Source organism: Xiphophorus hellerii, chromosome 13 (assembly GCF_003331165.1).
Source record: "Xiphophorus hellerii strain 12219 chromosome 13, Xiphophorus_hellerii-4.1, whole genome shotgun sequence".
Taxonomy (NCBI): Eukaryota; Metazoa; Chordata; class Actinopteri; order Cyprinodontiformes; family Poeciliidae; genus Xiphophorus; species Xiphophorus hellerii.
Window position 1 is genome coordinate 16,058,414 of NC_045684.1, and position 18,057 is coordinate 16,076,470.

Here is an 18,057-nt window from a genome sequence, read left to right on the forward strand (position 1 = left end):
AGTCCTTTAAAATGTGCATTTTTTTACTGTTTTTTTTCTCCATACAGGTTACATTTCATTTTAAAACTTTACATAGTACACCAGGGAACAATTATACACCAACCATATAAGATTTAACAACCCTGATAGGAAAGTGTTATTTCTTCATCCATTCCTCCCTTTCTTTCCTCTCACGGATCACCTCCTCCAGGTATGGTGTCAGATAGTTCACATCCTGACAAAAACATAATAGGCTATGAGAATATATGAAACCCCAAACAAATCTGGTAGCAGTTGACAAAATGATATCAACGTGAAACGTTTATTTTGTGATTCAGTACTTTAGTAGTGCCTTCATAAATGCAAGACATGGCACATAAAGAGTATTATTCCCTTTTGAACTTACCTCCTCGTACTTTGTCCACTGGTCTTTTGGGAGAATCTGCTGCTTCATGGAGAGATCTAGGGCTCTCTTGATCCTGAACACCCTGTCGTTACCAACGTTCTCTGGGAGCCTCCGCAGGGCCTCCTTCACATCTGAGTCCTCATATATTGTGTCATCACGCATTAAACCTGCAACAAAAAAACAAAAACAAACACACGTTCAGATCCTGAGAATTCAAGAGAAGCATTGTCATTAGTGTAGTTGATTTCTCATGACTAATATATAATATTGGTAAATATCAGCCACAACTGCAATATTACCATATTTTTTCCCTTTAGTTATCATCACAATTGACAAAGTAATGACTTAATTATAGTTTCTTTTCATTGGTAAACTGTTAAATCAAGACAAAAAAGTATTTTTCTTTCTATACAATTGAAGCATAGGGAAAGTTTTAGGTTAAAAAAGTGTTGGGGCAAAGGGAAAAATCCCAACACTATTTTTGAAACTGATTGAAAACTGATCTGTTTTCAATGACAAGTCTAACATGAAGCAGCAGGAGTTTTAAAAACTTCAACAAAAGTTAAGTTTGTTGACTTTGATTGTTTTGATTGATCCCCTATTTCTCATCTCAAAGTCAGAAAAAGGAAATTAATTATGGTGCTCAGGGTTTCAATCTTAGAAACAAAATCATATACTTTTATTTTCCTCTCCCTGCCACTTATCTTATAGCAAAATAAGAAAGAGTCCCAGTTTATTCTTGCTTAAGCTTTACAAGAGTCTCATTTTCATCGCAAACTTCAACCTTCTCTTGGTGTTTTGAAAATCTACTTTATAACAAACTTTTAATTGACTTACCAAGCTTGTTGAAGCCACACATATTGTAATACCACTTGCGGACGCCAAGCATGAGCCTGCCCGTCGCCACTGTAACATGAAGGAAGAACACAAAACTCATTTAATGGCACTGAGAAAATGAAAAAATAAAAGCCTACAAACTCCTCAATACATCACAGACAACAGTAAAGGGAAAAGCAAATCTAAAAGTAAGCATGCAGCTGCGACACATTAATCTAGACATATCTCCATCTCAAAAGCTATGTAAAATAATGGTATGTTAGCTAAAACTATTGTTAACGTCCCTAAAGGTGAGTAAAATGTTTTGAATACACTACATAGCATGTTAGATAATGAATGTCTTGATTTACATTTTTATTGTTATTGTTAAAAATAACTTGCTTTGTCAAGTCTTTACTGAAAGTCCCTTGCTAATACAATGTAGAGAAGCTAGAGAAACGAACAATTAAAATATACAGCAAAGCAATGTCAAGAGTTTCCTCTGGAAGCCGAGTTTTATCTGACATTAGCTATGTAATGAAATAGGACACAGCACAATGTAGGTTAGCCGGCTGTAAGTATTTACATAATAAAAGGTTGTGCGCAGGAAATAAAGTTTATCAAGGTTCCATTGCACTAATTTCTTGAGCAACATGTACAAAAAATTTCTAAAAATGTATTACATATGCACGTTTTTCAAATAGTTTTCCATAACGGTGAATGCTAAGGTGGCGCTAGCCGACCTGTTAGCATCAGTTAGCAAGGGGACATTAAGGACACACATATATTAGAGGCGCAATAAAGTCATTTTGAGGCAGAGGATATACAGTTTCACAACGCCGTGTTTGACAATGTAATGCGGTTCGTTCAATATGAACATGACAAGATATTTAAAGGTATGGAAACGTCTTAAAAATCAGAAGCGATGCTAGCTTACCTGGTGCCCTGGACGCCATGTTTACCACTAAGAGTGAGTGACCGCGGTGGATTGTGGGTATAAGGCGGCTCAGCGAATGATTTAATAAAACCTGTCCGGAAAAACCTGGAAGTGTTGACCTCTTCTAATGTTTTTTTTATTCATTTATTTTTTTAAATAAAGAAAAATAACATATCTTCAGAGACTTAAAGGAAACCTTTTTTGACTGGTAATTTTAAAAAATACATTCTATAAATAAAAAAAGATATACAGCAAAGTTCCTTCTTTATTCATTTCTTTTTTATTTCCCTCTGAAGGACAGTAAAGGTTATTTCAGTTATATTTTCAAACAAAGTGGATTTTTCGATATTAGTTCCTTCTTGCTGATCTGATCAGCGAGTGATGTTAACAAGTGGAATTTTACATTTTATTCCTGAAATGTATAAAACATATAATCTACATTTTATCTGAAACTTTAATATGGGAAACTAAAGTATTTCTTTTTTGAATAATCACATACAATTTAGTTTAGATGTTAATTGTTGCAACCCCACATTTAATTTGGTAGATCCCACATAATTTCCCAACTTGGTCTTCCAAAATTGGACCAAAAAAAGAAAGAAAAATTTCCACCAGAAATACAGTGTAGACAGCTAACAGAGACTTTTTTGAAGCAGGAGTGACTACAGTGAAACTATCCAGTTTTTAGAATTTATTTTTAAGATAAGGGTCTTTGCATTTTGGTGAAGTCATTCATTAAATCCACCAGAAAACTTTTGTTTTTCTTAAACCAAGACTCTTCTGTTCCTAAAGAGTTTTTTGGAACAAATAAAAACCTTCCAATTATAGATTAGAGAATCTATAACTGGGATGTATTGTCACGTGTACCCAACAATAAAAGTATTACATTTTAAGGTATCCAAAAAATTTCCAATGATATGTGTTTTAAGTAAATGTAAAGCAGGTTTTTATGGCAACACTCATATTCAGAAGGAGAAAAGAACTGAACTCAGAGGCCAGGCAGCGTTTATATAGTTTACTTTTACTGTTTTAGAGAAATTTCAAGTTTTACAGTTGAAATATGCAGTAAACCAGGACAACATGATGCATAAAATTGAATTAAACAAGAAAGAAACAGAACTAGTTCAACTATATCAATGTTACATTTTAATATTTTAGAACAAATCCTGTTTTATGTACATAAATGTATACATTTACACCACAGGAAAAAAAATTAAATTAAACTGATCATATATCACTTATATTCTTTGCAAAGAATAGTTTTCACACACAAGTTGCCTTGGATAATTTTTGGTAACATGTTTAAAAACATCTTATGGATGTGAATCCACTGCATGTATCCAGTGTGGTTTTGTAACACTTTTAACTTTGCATCATGAAGAATCAAAGAGTCTTTTGAAACAAATAAAAATCTTCCAATGTGGCCACTGCAAGATCTGTGCAAAAGTTCTCATCTGGCAGGGATGCCAAGCGGTCCAGTGAGATGTAGCTGGGCAGATCTGGGTCATACTGAGCTTTCCCAAGATACTCAAGAAACAAGTGGCGCTCTCTGAGACGCAAGAACTTTGAGTTGAGAACCTGAAAGACAATAAAAAAATAGAGTTATAACATTATAGATCAGGCCAAATATTAAGCAAAATTTAGTAAGAGAAAGACAAAACAAATGGCCATGGTCACCTACCTGTGGAAACTTTGTGATCAGGTGATGGGGAACTTTCATGGTGTTGTGGACAAAGTCAAATATCTGGGTCAGCTTCCTTTTATTGGCTGTCAAAACCTTTGGGACGGCAATAACAATGTGCTGGATCTCATTTTGCTTAAAGCCAAACTCTATTTCGCACACCTGCAGAACACATAAAAAGAAAAAAGGATTTTGTTTATCATCTAAATAAACTCAAGCTATGATTTTTCCAATATCAAGCTTTGACTCGATACCTTTAAGTTTTCTTTAACAGGCTCCAAGCTGCCACACAGTAATCTGGGGAGACGAGCAACAACACTCCGCGTCTGCAGACATATGTGAAATTATTAGTGTTTACCTTATCACTAAAAGAAAAAGAAAAATCTCTGCCCATTTAAAAATATTTTCATTTTGATCTTTTATGATTTCCGACAACCTACGTTGGAAGCACCGAGTTTGAGCTGCTGCTGAAAAAAACCCAGCCTGTTGTCCAGCCTCTTCACGCTGAAGTTAAGAAGATATGGTGCTCTGGAGACCATAGATGCAACCGTTTCTGAACTGAACTTCCTCGACTTCAGATAGTTCACTCTTGATACAATAGAGAAAACACGATCAATACAGACAATCTGGAGGAGGAAATGTCAACATGCGTCTAATATTTATATTCATTTCTCTGTTCTCCATATTATGCGATGTTACAACAACCAACATTAAAGCATTTTATTGGGACTTTATGTGATAGAGCAACGTGGAAAAAAAAAACATAGATGGCTTTCAGATCTCTTGCAAAATAGAATGAGAAAAGTGTGATATGTGTCTTTAGCAGAGCCCACATTTCTCTGATAAGCCTAAAGAAGATCCACTGCAACCAGAAGTAACCAAACTGGAAAATAACTGACTACCTGTGAGTTATTTTTTCAATGGGGGTTAAGTTATAAAATAGCATGCCAATTCTTGAAGATCTCATGGAGCATCAATTTTATCTGAAAAATGGAACAAGCATTGAACAGCTGGAAAGCAGACCTGGAAAGGAGAGCATTATTAGAGGAGCAGCCAAAAGCGCCATGTTAACTCTGCAACTTTTCAGATTTAAGATTTAAGAAAATTGAAAACATTACTTTCTTTCAACCTCACAACTATGCACATAAAATCCCTATGAAATACATTGAAATTTGTGACTGTATTGTGAAAAAAGGTGAAAAGATGAAGGAATGCGAATAATTTTGCATTGCACTCTATATTTTCAGGTTACCTGGCCTGCAAGTTTTCCAAGTTCTCGGAGAGGATGAATGGGTTGTGCGAGATGATGTAGCCCAATCGTGAGTCCTCCACTCCAATCTCTTTCAGAAACAATAGGAAAGGTGCTACATCTCTGTTGAAGTCAAGTCTAAGCAACATGGAGCCAACGTTGGGCCTTTGCTCCAGCCTCCACAAGCTGACCCCTGCAATGAGAGGAGACTGAAAGAGTTAATAAGATGCTATTTACCTGGTTCTACCTCTGTACTAAAGGGGGGTAAAAATCTTTATGGTCAGTTTACCAAGCTGCACCAGCTTTGTAAGTGTCTCCGACTTGTCAACATAGTCTTGAAGAGAGACAGAGGCTGGAGGAATAAAAGAAGGAATAGAAATGCCAACAGCTTCCTCATCACTGATTTCCTCCAACGCTGATGGTTTGTCATCAGCATCCAAGTCTTCTTCATGAAGAAAACAAAAAGAGTCAGAGGCAATTCAGTTCTCCCAGGATGAATATTTTGTCTCCAAGTCAACTACAAATTCTGCTTAGTATGTTACATACATACCAACAGAAATCTGATTTTGGGGGAGTGGTAAAGCGTCTACTGTTGGCACCAGAGCAGGCTTGTATTCAGGGACGTCTGTTCTGGGCACGTCTTCTGTGTGCTTGCTTTCCTTCGCTTCAGTTGTCAGATATTTTGCTGTATAATCATAATAGTAGGATGTTTGCCGTTTCCAATTCAGTCTTGACTGAGCTGCTGTGTGATTTCTTCTGGATAAAATCGCGTTACTGATTCTGGTTGATTTGCCCACAGTCATACTCTGTTGAACGTGAACATAGTGCAGATGAGTGCTGTTCTTCAGCGAAAGAAGACCTCTGCATCGCAGGCACAACTTGGCACAGGCAGAAAACATGCTCATTCTGAAAGACATCAAAACACAGTGTGGGAAAAGAAAGTTTGAAGCTCAGAACAATTAAAAAAACATTCTATATAAAGCCAAGGAAAACAATATCAGCAAACAAAAGCAGTCAAGACCAACCTTATTTTTAAGCTATTTTAGCATGCACAAATCTTGTTTTATCATAGTGATCGGTTAATCCTCTCTTGCAGAAGTACAAGTAAAGTTTTCAAGTTTTCTTTTTTTTTTAAATACATTTTAAGATGCATATAGACGGGCGACCTTAATAATAGGCTTTCAGGTGGTTGGAAACACATCTGCTGACTGGTTCTCCAAAGATGTCTTACATCCATTGTGTAGACCTTCCTATACCTGCAACCTGGAATTTTTTTAAAATTACATTCAAAATCCTGATTACACTGATGGAACCCACAACGGTTCACCACTGACTTACATTAAAAATTAAAATACTCCCCATCACTAATTTTGTCATCCCAGGACAAAAGTTTCCTTACTATTACAAATCTAGATTTGGAGGCAGTGTAAATATCCACATAAATCCTTTCCCATAAAATAATGGACAAACATTATCTGATGACTGAATGTCTGATGAGTTAGAGATTAATTAATTATTAATAATTAGTTGCTAATAATTATTTTTTTAAATAAAAAATATTAATTCCAGCCATAAAAGTAACAAATATGAACTGAACAATTTGAGGGATACACAAATTGTCTTGCAGCAAGAAGGCCCTGGGTGTGAATCCCACCCTGGATTTATTTTTCCAAGAAGTTTTCATAATATTCTCATTTATGTGATGAGATTTCTCAGGTTGTTTTATACGTGGGGCCCCAAAACATGTTTTGCCTGAGACCCCAAATAAGTTTTAGCCTGCTCTGTTCGACTAACATAATTGCACGTAATTATAAGTTTTAAAATGCTTAAATATTAAAATACCACTGATTTACAGAAGGACGCAACAACTTAATGCTAACTTATCAGCCACCTATATGGAGGGAATGAACATTTCAGGCGTCTTGTTGATGTCCTCTAAGCCAGGAGTTGGCTTGATTCATCGATGCTAACATGCTAGGTCAACAGCGACCCTCAAAACCGAGATCTAACCGAGGTTGCGATACAATAACTGGGCATTCACAGTACTCACGTTTGCCTATTCAAACCATCTTCTCTTACACTTAAATGTAAAGATGTAGAAATGTTGAGAAATCTGAAGTATTTCACGTGGACCTTGGCGGAAGAGCTACATTCAAACGTCACATTCCGGAATGTTCCACAACGGTGTTTTCTGACGACTGAACGATAAAGTTTTATTTTATTTTTTTTAAATAAAATGTGGTTAGAAATTTTGTGACGTAAGACTTTACAAGTCAATTAAGGTAAAATTCCTAATCCTAATATGTTTTGTTCTTATTAGTAGTTGGCATAACAATATTGACGTCACCGTCTGCACACCCCTCTATTTTACAGAAGTGTTTTAGTCCGCCCACATGGTTCCTGACCGGGTCCTGAGGAGTTTCGTTCCTAAATTCAGTTCTTCAGCTTTCGGTTTATGTTCTTAAAATTACATCGATATAAATAACTGGGAAGGTTAAGGACAGCAATATGGCAACCGCAGCAGCTCGCCCTCCGTCGAATAGTGAAGAATCTAAGCTACATTTCCGAATGATAAATGAGCAACAAGTGGATGATATCTGCATTCACTTCTTCTACAAGCCACACACCATCACCCTTCTGACAGCTACTTTACTCAGTCTGATGTACTTTGCCTTCACCAGGTAAACGGCATTTATTGTTGCTGTTAAAAGTTGTTTGTCAACCTGTTTTGTTAATGGGCGAAACTTGATTTTGGCAGGGAAGATGAAAATCAAGACAGCAACATCCGTGTGGGTGTGCTAGTGGTTGTTTCGTTCTTCATGGTCGTCAGCGTACTGGCTTTCCCAAATGGTAAGCTACATTACAGCTTTGACAATAGTGTTTCAAGAGGCATGAAATGCAAATCAACTACTTGGCGCTTTAGTCTTAAACTTTGACGCTTAAGCCATCCAGAATTTCCTGTTATTTTGCTTCCAAGGAGCCAGACTTTCTTGAAGCCTATTAAAGTGGCATCAACAGAAACCTACTATCTGGTGTGTGTCTAAAGCTGAGAAAGACCCAGGACAACAGGAGTGATGCATCAGCCTGAGATTTTGGTTTTTGAAAATCGATCTGTCATTACCATCTTATGTCAGATTCATATTTATCTTTAGTAACTGTGAATGAAACTTAATTCTGAATAATTATTAATTATTGTTGAATAAAACAATAATTTAATATACATTAAAAATAACAGGGTCAGGTAACAGACACTGTTCTTCAATGAAGACTCAAGACCTTCCACATTCTTACGCCTACTGCCCAGAGCAACACTGGACTTTCAAACTTTACATTGTTTAAATTCCTGACTTGTATCTGATGTTTCTGTATGTCGCTACTATGGTTACTAATGACTCAAGACTTTCACAGAGTACTGGTATTTTTTTGTCAATAACTTCTTTTGAATCTGTCATGTAATACTTATTTCCTTTGTTTTACAGTTTAGACAATTATATCTTATTGAGACTTTTTAAAATACGTTTAGAATATAATAGACATTTTTTTGTTTTGTTTAGCTGTCTGCTATAGATAAAGTGTCAGAAATGTCAGTAATGGGGGGGGAAAAGGATTCCCCCCATTACCTTTTAAAATTGTATTTATATTATATTTTAAAATATAGCAGATTTTAGTGTTTAATTTACTACTGTTTGATCAAATAGGGGATTTTTTAACATTTATGGCCAAAAAGACTATAATTTTCACAATTTATAGGGCCTGATTTGTGCATTGTTTGTTAAACCACTATTATTTACAGCACCTATGATATCTCATAAAAAGCACACTTAATGAAGTAACTGATGCTCTTGTTGCTAGGGCCCTTTACAAGACCTCACCCTGCAATATGGAGAATGGTGTTTGGTGAGTCAGAATATTTTCTTCAGATACAAATAATTTTTAATTCTTAATTCTCACCAGATTCTCTTGTCTTTCATAGGCCTCAGTGTGCTCTACTTCCTGTTTCTTGTATTTCTCATCTTCCTCAATTGGGAACAAGTGAAGACTCTGATGTATTGGCTGGATCCAAATCTGCGTTTTGCCAAACGGGAAGTTGACTTAATGGTAAGGATAGCTTACAACATCAACTTTCATTTATATATGAGCAACCGGAGCAAAGAGAAGAATTATACCTCTTCCTTTTAGCTCTTTTTCAGGGAATTTACTTTGCCCATTCTTTAGACATCTGTCTAAATAAAAGTGCTCCGAATCTGTCATACCTAACATTATGATGTAGGGCGATAAAGTAAAAACCTTTTCAATTGGATATAGAACTACAGGACACTTTTGCACAATAAAGTTGCTTTTACGTTTAATAAAAATGTGTTCAGATTAGTTCTGTCATGTTATAACCACATGAGGAGGCACTTCTGATCAACAAGAATCAGTATAACCCTTAAAAAAAAAAAAAAGAATACATGCAAAAGATTCTGATAAAATTTCCGAAAGGACAAATCAGATAGATAAATCAGGATAATTAAATGAAATATTTCTCGATGAAGGGTGTAGGAGAGGGATTTGGTCAGTACCTATTTACTACATTCTGTTTGTTGTTCTTTAGGAATATGCTACAAACTGTACTGACATATCATGGAAGCGCATCATGAGCCACTTGGACTTCTTTGCATTCGCCCACTTCGCAGGATGGGCCTTGAAGGCTCTGCTGATCCGCAGCTACGGCCTCTGCTGGACAATCAGCATCACCTGGGAACTCACTGAGGTGACCTACATGAGATGGCAACAACTGGCTTAATCTTACTGTTGTAATCTTGAGTTATTTGGTCATGAATGTGCTTTGTATCCACATAGATGTTAAGTGCCATTACTGGCACAATTTCTCTAGATTGTCCAAAGTCCTGCATCCCTTCTCCTTTTCAGCTTAATGTAATTTTTCTTTATTCTGTTGGTATTCCACTGAAATAAAGTTTGCAGAGAAAGAGAGCCACAGCATTACAGGTCCTCTGTCTTACTTAAGAATGTGCATAATTAGCTTTTTAATTCATCCTTTGTCTAACTTGGACTTTTTTCAGTTAAATTCCCAGTAGAGTTTTACTCCACATGTTTACTTTCCATCTTCATAACTATTAATGGCTTCAACATGATTCTGCAACCATATTCACAGTTGTTTTAAACTTTCAAATAATTTAGATAGATAGATAGATAGATAGATAGATAGATAGATAGATAGATAGATAGATAGATAGATAGATAGATAGATAGATAAAGTTTTAACAATTTCTTGAAGCTTTTGTATACTCACTCTGCTCTCTGTCACTTTTCACAGCTCTTCTTCATGCACCTTCTGCCAAACTTTGCAGAGTGCTGGTGGGATCAGTTGATTCTGGATATCTTGTTGTGTAATGGAGGAGGAATCTGGCTGGGGATGACAGCCTGTCGTTTCCTGGAGATGAGGATCTATCGCTGGGGCAGCATCAAGTCAGTATTCTTTTTATTTTTTCATGTCATACAGTGTAGTAAGAGTACATACTGAGTAGCTTAAACCATTTATGTCCAAAGGGTGGCCTGGAGGCCAGTTGCAACCCTTGCCATGATTGTGGGTGGCCTTATGCTGCAGTTAAAGGATGGTACCAAGTTGGCTCGCTGTTACTGGTGGTTTCACCTAAAATTGACAGAAAAATTAAAAACTTCAGTTCCTACTACACAAAGTATTTAATAACCTTCCTCTCTCTTTCATACTACTTATTATAGTAAGAAGGACCACAAATACCCAGGCACTTTTACTCGAAAGTAGACTTTGAGACATGCATTCAGTAAACCTGGAAGTGTTTTCAATGTAAGAGGGACACATATCCCTGTCTTGTTATTAATGCTGGTTATTAAGCCACAAAATGACCAAACCAACAAAAAATAAATAAAACAGACAACCTTTGACCCCCCAAAATGACAAAATGATATGCCTTTCTTTTAATGAGGTGTTCAAATCTGTGTCTTTTCAAGAACTATACAAGTACAAAGCCATTTACAATGATTTTCAGATACCTTTTATACAGGGATCTACTTGGTTTTATCATTTTTAGTACATCTTTTTTTTTTTTTATCGCCCCGCAAGGGGTCTTTTTGTGGGCTCTAGTGTCCCTTTTTTCAAAGTAGGCTGACAGGAAAGGGGGAAGGAGAGGGGCGAAGACATGCGGTAAACGTCGTCGGGTCCGGGAGTCGAACCCGCGACAGCCACGTCGAGGCTACGTTGAATGTGGGTCGCGCTAACCCCTCCGCCACCACGGCACGCCCCATTTTTAGTACATCTTTGAGGGGGTACAAACAAAATCACAGTAAAATTATTTTTGCACTCTTATTAAAAACAATTATATTTTATGTCCTGCAAGCACTTTTATGTCGACCTGCATAGCAAAAACGTTCGGACTCTATTGGCTTAAAGAATCTTAATGTAACTGTTGATGCATGAAAAGTTCCTAAGCCCTTGGAAATGTAGTAATATTTTTCAATATCATTTATATTTTTGACTAAAAACATCTGCTAGTATCTGCAGTCTTCCTGAAGTACATTTTTGGATATTGTAAATTAATGGGAGTTGTTTAAGCACCTTCAAGATGTGAGTTATTATTACTATTGTCTTGTTTTTGTTCAGAAAAATCCACTCGACCACGGGGAAGATAAAGCGAGCTGTGCTTCAGTTTACACCGGCCAGCTGGACCTATGTGCGTTGGTTTGATCCAAATTCCTCCTTCCAGAGACTGGCAGGAATCTACCTCTTTATGATCTTATGGCAGGTTTGTCTCTCTTCAGTTTTCTGACAAAAACACCTGTAATGCAGTTAAAGTCTTTGATATCTGAGCTAATAGTACATTTCCTCACCTAAATGCATTCCTGAGAACTCTATTAACAATAATTCTTTCTTTTATTTCTGTTTGCAGCTGACAGAGTTGAACACGTTTTTCCTGAAGCACATCTTCGTCTTCCAGGTCTCTCACCCTTTCAGCTGGTGTCGTATCCTGCTAATTGCAGTTATCACTGCACCCACCGTGCGGTATGTTTAATTTTCATTATAATATTAGTACTGTCTGTAAAGGAGTGATTAATGATTAAAGATAATTCATTTTGTGGTTAATCAAAAAAGTGTAAAGCTTGTTTTGGTGTGGAATAAATGTACACTGCAGAAATAGCTTATGGATGTACATTATTGTGTTTTTAAAAATTTTCTTCTTGTTTTGTATTTATTACGACTGTCTATATTAATATAAGTCATGCTTTTGTTATTTACAAATGTCCTCCTCATCATTTTATAGGCAGTACTATGCCTACCTGACAGACACTCGGTGTAAGCGGGTTGGTACGCAGTGCTGGATGTTTGGGTAAGTTTCTTTTTCATGTCAGCTTTTCATTAATTTCCCTTGTGATCAAGTTATTTTTTTCTCCAATTAAATTATTTTTTGATGCTGACCGTCCCTCGCTTATTGGGATCAACTCCGCCCTTAAGTATAAGGCAGAAATTAACTTATGTTGTTGTTAATTTGAATTTATGTTAAGACATATTTTTTGTTGTTGTTCTAAACAAAAGCACAATTATTTAAAATGAATATAAAATAATGGCAACTGAAACATGTTTTTAATTCAGTCCTTTTTTTTTATAGTTGATCAAAACATTTTAAAATTAGCTATTCAAGACTTCCTGATTTCCTGTCATGATACAAAGGCCTCTTATCCACTCCTCAAAATGGGAAAAACAAGGGATCATCCTATTAAAGTAAATCAGATGTGTGATCTTTACAAGTCAGGGTGAGAAAATTACTACTGGCTACTACTGGTAATTTAGTTTAATTTGGCACAATTAAGTAATAAACCCTAACCCTACAAGGGTTAGGGTTATTTTAATTACCATTAAAATAATGGTAATTATTTTAAGACTTGTGTGCAGATTTTTTTATTTTTTTACCTTGGATCTGTTAATAGGGGAATGTGCTTATATCAAGCTTTGGTTTTGGTAATAGTCATAAAGTAATTAAAAAATACAGAAACAGTCACTTATTACGAAAAAATTCAGAAATGTAGTTGACATATTTTACTGTTCAAAACGATCTCACAAGTCTTCTTTAGGTTTCTTCTTTTTATTTTGCAGATGTAGAACAGCTTTGAGAATTTAGACGCCACACAGGCTGTTCTCTGCTCAATTAAAATTCACGACATTATGCCGTTATTGACCTCACCTTAAACACAAAGAAGCTTTTGCCCTCAGTATGAGCCAGTTGCTACAGCAACAGGAGGAGGTCTCACCGTCAGCAGGAAATGCTTAGCAGTGCATTCCAGCTCAGCGCTGGAGGGGGTGGGAGAGTAACACAACAAACTGGTCTGTGGACTTTTACGACCAGGGTGAAGCGCTGTTGCAGTTGGAATGTGTTGCCAAAAGAGGGAGTAATTGTTTCATACAGTATAATGTTTATTAATGTTTATATTCAAGAACACTATTTGTCTGATTGTATGTTGTTGTTTTTTTTATGCAGGGCCATCGCATTCCTGGAAGCTCTCATTTGTGTGAAATTTGGTATTGATTTGTTTTCCCAGACTGAAATTTTGTATGTGGTTTTCTGGTTGCTTTGCCTGGTAAGAATATATATTTATCTATGTTTGTATATTTATGTTTAGTAAATCAGTAGATCCAATCGTTAGAAATCTCTTTATTTTGAGCAGATCAGATTGAGATAAGGTCAAATGGGATGTAGTTAATTTGTAGAAGTTTAGAAATGTGTCCCAGTGGAAACCACTGATGTCTGAAGATAAGACTTTTCTTTGTTGTTGCTTTTGATGTTTTATGTTGAGTGCTTTGCAGAAATATTCCCCCGTAAAGTTTTTTCACATTTTGTCACAGTACAACCAAAAAGTTCAATATGTTTTAATAGGATTTTACATGACGGATCAACACAGTGTAGTGCATAATTTTTAGCAGGAATGAAAAACGGATGCCTATGTTTTTTTTGCTTGGCCTTTTTTTTTTTTTTACAAATTAAACGCTGAACATTAATTGCACCCCACCTCGTACTTTAATAAAATTTATTCCGACTTACCTTTTTATTCTCATTTTCTTCAGGCACTCATCACACTCCTGTGTCTGTATGGCATGGTTTGGTTTGAACAAAATAAGCTAAAGGTAAGATGTTGCTTTTTACAACTTTGCCTGTTTATAACTCTCTACACACACTGCATTAGCTTTAATATGAGGATTATGTTATATTATATTATTACGATTTTTAGCTTGCTTGTTTATGGTGATTATTTTTAGATGTCTTAATGATTTGTGAGATTGTGGTTTTGTTTTTCAATATGTAAAGATATTGGTTAAGGTTTTTGTGTTTCTATAGACATTTTTTTTACTGTTTAATTTGTGTGTTTAATGTTGCAAAGTGTCCTTGGGTGTTATGAAAGATGCTGACAAATAAAATGCATTGTTATTACTATTAAGTTTTTATTCATTTGAATTAAAAAGCCACCATGTCACTGAATGTGTTTTTGTTAACAGAGCACTTTTTTACAAGATGAGGACAGAGGTGTCTCTAACTCGGGTTCCCTGTGCCATGATGAAAACACAGGTCAGCAGGGGCGCCGTATAGGGGGAAAAGTTAGAACAACTCCAATGGCCCTTGACCAACAGGAGGCCCTCCACAATTTTTTTTTTAATAGAAATTAAATAAAATGGGGCCCTGTCAATTACAAAATTAATCACACTGTGTTTTCTAAAATTGTTTTTATCAGTAAAAAATTAAAAGTTACCACTCCCAGACCAAAAAGCACACATCCATATTTGCACTGAACCCGCCCCTGGATCTGCATGAAATGGTTCATTCCAGCTTAGCGCGCTTGATGGAGACGGTGTTCAGCAGCAGTCAGTAGAAGACAAGAACGACTGTGGCGGTTACTGTTGCTTTATGTGTATTTTGCACACTGCCTATGACTGTTGCTGGTAGAGAGAGCCATTTCAGTAATAGAAAAAATGTAAGCAACCTACTTGCATACTGTATGTGAACTGTTGTATGTAAAATTCATGAACTGTAAATATTGTCTTAGTATCAGTATTGGACCAAATTGGGTCAAATAGACTCAAAAAATGGGCTCTTTGCACCTGCCGCTCTGACGTCACATCCGCATGCGCAAATACGGCTCATTTTTTTCCTTTTGAGTGACCATGACCGCAAGGAAAGATAAACTCGTATTTCAAAGGCAATTGAAGCAATACCATGAACACTGTTGTGTTCCACGGTGCACAGCGTCTTCTAAATATAACTGTCGTTTAAGTTTTCATGGATTTCCAAGCGATCCTGACTTATAAAGATGATGGCTTGTCAATATTCGTCGCAACAACATCAAGCTAACATCGCATAGCAAAGTTTGCAGCCTTCACTTCCCTCCGGATCAGTTTCATCAGCCTAAAACTCCTGGCGGGAGAAGAATGGTAAAAAAAGGAGCAATCCCTGTGTTATTTCAATGGACAACTTCTGTGTTCAGCCTGGAAGAGCCAGTGTATGGGAAAGAGTACACCAGTGGGAAAGAGCCAGTGTATGACCAGAGCCGGACAGCGGCGCAACTGCACATATGCAGATCACGATTACTGCTCTGTCCCAGAACCAGCTGGCCTGGACATGGTAATAAATGAAAACCAGAAATTAAAAGAAGAAATAAAAGCCCTAACAAGCCAGATCAAAGAACTGAAAATCCATTCTACCTTCGGATTACAAAGGTTCGCAGGGTCTGATGATGACATCCGATTTTACACAGGTAAGCATCCACACCGCAACAAACCTTTTTCTTTTTAAAATTTGTGTTACTCGCCCCACCTCTGGTTTCTTAATTAAATATGTCTGAACTCAAAAATACAATAAACAAAAATTATGGGGCTTCTCTGCTTCCTCATGCTTCGGAAGCAAAAAGCCCGAACCGTAATCTCCCCGTTACTTGGTCTCTGTTTGACACCAACGACAAAAACACACATTAAAGCAATAAACTTAAAAATGAATACAGAATAACGTAGAACATTGTCCGTTAGAAAGAATAAGAATGTTTAGATATTTAAATAGTACAATTGTATTAGTAAAATGTCCGAGAATATTATTAGCATAAGCTAAAGCTAATGTTAGCCACGAAGTTTAAAGAACTTTAAAGTAAGACTCACCTTCATATCCATGAATGTATGACGATACGTACATCTTAAAACCTTTTTCCAGTTTGCTTGATGGGGCTTTACAAATACGATGTACATCGTTAATTGTTAGCTTTGGCAAGCCCTGCAAACACCGACTGTAAAATGACATCTTTAATAGACCGGACAAAAATGAGCCGCTTTTCCCCCGAACACGGAAGCTGAGGTGCAAAGAGCCCATTGTAACAGCAGCTGTGCCAGGGGGCCCAATCTAATTTTTTGTCATGGGGCCCAAGATTCCTGGCAGCGCCCCCTGCAGGTCAGTCCCATAATGCTGCTTTTTACAGAATTTGTCTGTAAAATATTTATTATTGCTATGGTTTTTTTTTCTCTGCAGACCAGAAAGATTCATTGGGACTTTCACAGGTAACAAGACAGAGGAAGTGTCTTGCTAAGAACGTTGTGACCAGCGAAGAGGAAAAGAAACAATGAACAACAAGCATTAAGATATTTTCTCTTTTTATTTTTTATTGGATGCCAAATTGAATTGATATTTACTCTTGTATCACTGGTTTTATAAGTCGCTGAAAACCAAAAAGCTGCAGTAAAGATGGCATTAAAAGACTCAGTTAAAAATTCTGATATGTTTGAGAGCCAGAAACAAAATGTTTGTGGACCTGCATGATTATAGTTCTGGATGTTAAAATATGAACAAACAAAAAAACAGGCTCCACTGGACTGTTCTACCATCAGCACTCTTTTAAGACTGTCTCACAGCAGCATGCATCTTAAATTTTGCACTCCTGTCCAATTTGCATTGTATATATTTAACATTTTGTAAGATTAAAATTAGTCAAGTAGATTATTCTAGTGAAATGTTTTTTCTTTGCCAAACTGAATTTTGCACTTGTATTTGAGACAGTTAATCAGGGTTTTAAGCGATTTTCTTCAATGAAAGCTGCACTTCTAAGTTTTTGTTTACTCACTACAGGTCAGACTAAGCTACTTTTACTAAACCAATAAGCTCAGTGTGTGTTACTGTGACTAATGTTGTACAGTTTGTCAAAATGTGGTATCTTTGATATCTAAAAGAGCATCAGAAGGTAACAGCTTGAATGGAAAAATATATGTTGTTTATAACAAAAGTTAGGACTTGAGTTGTTAACATTGTTAGTTTTTCATGTTGTAAATTGCATTTACTGCACAAAATGTCCAAAGCACTGACATACTTGAGTCCCTTAAACACTTATGTTTTCTTACAGTGAAATAACACTTTATGTAATAAAAAATATATTGATGGTTGCAATGTAAACATGATGCACCATGAGGTGATGTGAATATTTCTATTCTGCTTTTTCTACAGTTTAATGATCACGTGGAATAAATTTCTGTTTTTGTGAATCATGAAAATATGAATCATGTATTGTACTTTTTTTTTTACATTAAAGAATGTTCAGTTCATGTTTAGCTCTGAAGCATGAAATATCTGGCATTATCTACAGTCAGATTCATATGAACTGCTGGCTTTATTATTTTAAAATTGAGACTAGACTGCAGTACACTTGCACATTTGCATATTTACCATACATGCATGTATAAATGTAGCACCAATTGCAGCAGTTGTTTGGTCAAGCCATATTTGTGCTAAGGCAGTGAATAGACAAAATAGACAGAAAATTGTCGTTCACATAAAACTGCACAACAGCCAGCCAGAACCAAGCATTTAGTCATTTTTGGATTTTGAGATTCACAATTGGTCTATCAAGCAAAAAAACAACATAAAACTACAGCTGTAACCAGATAGTTACATGCACTGTATAAAATGTACTAAGCTTAATGATTACTAACATGA

The 18,057-nt window shown here is 36.1% G+C and overlaps 3 protein-coding genes across 4 annotated transcripts; 1 reads left to right on the forward strand and 2 right to left on the reverse strand.

Annotated features, from left to right (window-relative positions):
- Positions 1–2: 2 nt before the first annotated feature.
- On the reverse strand, positions 3–2,259 carry uqcrb (ubiquinol-cytochrome c reductase binding protein). Its single transcript, XM_032581197.1, has 4 exons — positions 2,139–2,259; positions 1,223–1,291; positions 386–552; positions 3–214 (listed from the first exon to the last, which is right to left on the reverse strand). Exons 1-4 carry the CDS (start codon positions 2,155–2,157, stop codon positions 137–139), a joined length of 333 nt encoding a protein of 110 aa, XP_032437088.1. The 5' UTR covers positions 2,158–2,259; the 3' UTR covers positions 3–136.
- An 879-nt stretch (positions 2,260–3,138) lies between these two features.
- Positions 3,139–7,246, reverse strand: mterf3 (mitochondrial transcription termination factor 3). 2 transcript variants are annotated; one of them, XM_032581195.1, is made up of 8 exons: positions 7,119–7,246; positions 5,619–5,974; positions 5,358–5,510; positions 5,072–5,261; positions 4,260–4,407; positions 4,074–4,145; positions 3,820–3,981; positions 3,139–3,716 (listed from the first exon to the last, which is right to left on the reverse strand). In XM_032581195.1, the coding sequence occupies exons 2-8, from the start codon at positions 5,971–5,973 to the stop codon at positions 3,522–3,524; spliced, it is 1,275 nt and encodes a 424-aa protein (XP_032437086.1). In that variant the 5' UTR covers position 5,974; positions 7,119–7,246; the 3' UTR covers positions 3,139–3,521. The 2 variants fall into 2 exon arrangements, with proteins under 2 accessions (XP_032437086.1, XP_032437085.1); XM_032581194.1 differs by having other exon boundaries at positions 5,358–5,513.
- A 221-nt stretch (positions 7,247–7,467) lies between these two features.
- ptdss1b (phosphatidylserine synthase 1b) lies at positions 7,468–17,621 on the forward strand. Its single transcript, XM_032581193.1, has 13 exons — positions 7,468–7,749; positions 7,827–7,918; positions 8,921–8,965; positions 9,042–9,166; positions 9,663–9,821; positions 10,386–10,537; positions 11,709–11,850; positions 11,995–12,107; positions 12,367–12,432; positions 13,579–13,678; positions 14,163–14,222; positions 14,592–14,661; positions 16,603–17,621. Exons 1-13 carry the CDS (start codon positions 7,577–7,579, stop codon positions 16,695–16,697), a joined length of 1,392 nt encoding a protein of 463 aa, XP_032437084.1. The 5' UTR covers positions 7,468–7,576; the 3' UTR covers positions 16,698–17,621.
- The last annotated feature ends 436 nt before the right edge of the window (positions 17,622–18,057 follow it).

Excerpts from the sequence above, each read along its gene's own strand:
- uqcrb (XM_032581197.1), bottom strand. Across the intron at positions 553-1,222 it reads GTGTGGCTTCAACAAGCTTG|GTTTAATGCGTGATGACACA; the intron begins GTAAGTCAATTA and ends TTTTTGTTGCAG. Across the intron at positions 215-385 it reads AGTGGACAAAGTACGAGGAG|GATGTGAACTATCTGACACC; the intron begins GTAAGTTCAAAA and ends TGTTTTTGTCAG.
- mterf3 (XM_032581194.1), bottom strand. The coding sequence starts at position 5,973 with ATGAGCATGTTTTCTGCCTGTGCCAAGTTGTGCCTGCGATGCAGAGGT. Across the intron at positions 5,262-5,357 it reads TACAAAGCTGGTGCAGCTTG|GGGTCAGCTTGTGGAGGCTG; the intron begins GTAAACTGACCA and ends CTCTCATTGCAG. Across the intron at positions 4,408-5,071 it reads TTGGAAAACTTGCAGGCCAG|AGTGAACTATCTGAAGTCGA; the intron begins GTAACCTGAAAA and ends TATTGTATCAAG.
- ptdss1b (XM_032581193.1), top strand. The coding sequence starts at position 7,577 with ATGGCAACCGCAGCAGCTCGCCCTCCGTCGAATAGTGAAGAATCTAAG. Across the intron at positions 12,108-12,366 it reads ATCACTGCACCCACCGTGCG|GCAGTACTATGCCTACCTGA; the intron begins GTATGTTTAATT and ends ATCATTTTATAG. Across the intron at positions 14,223-14,591 it reads TTGAACAAAATAAGCTAAAG|AGCACTTTTTTACAAGATGA; the intron begins GTAAGATGTTGC and ends TTTTGTTAACAG.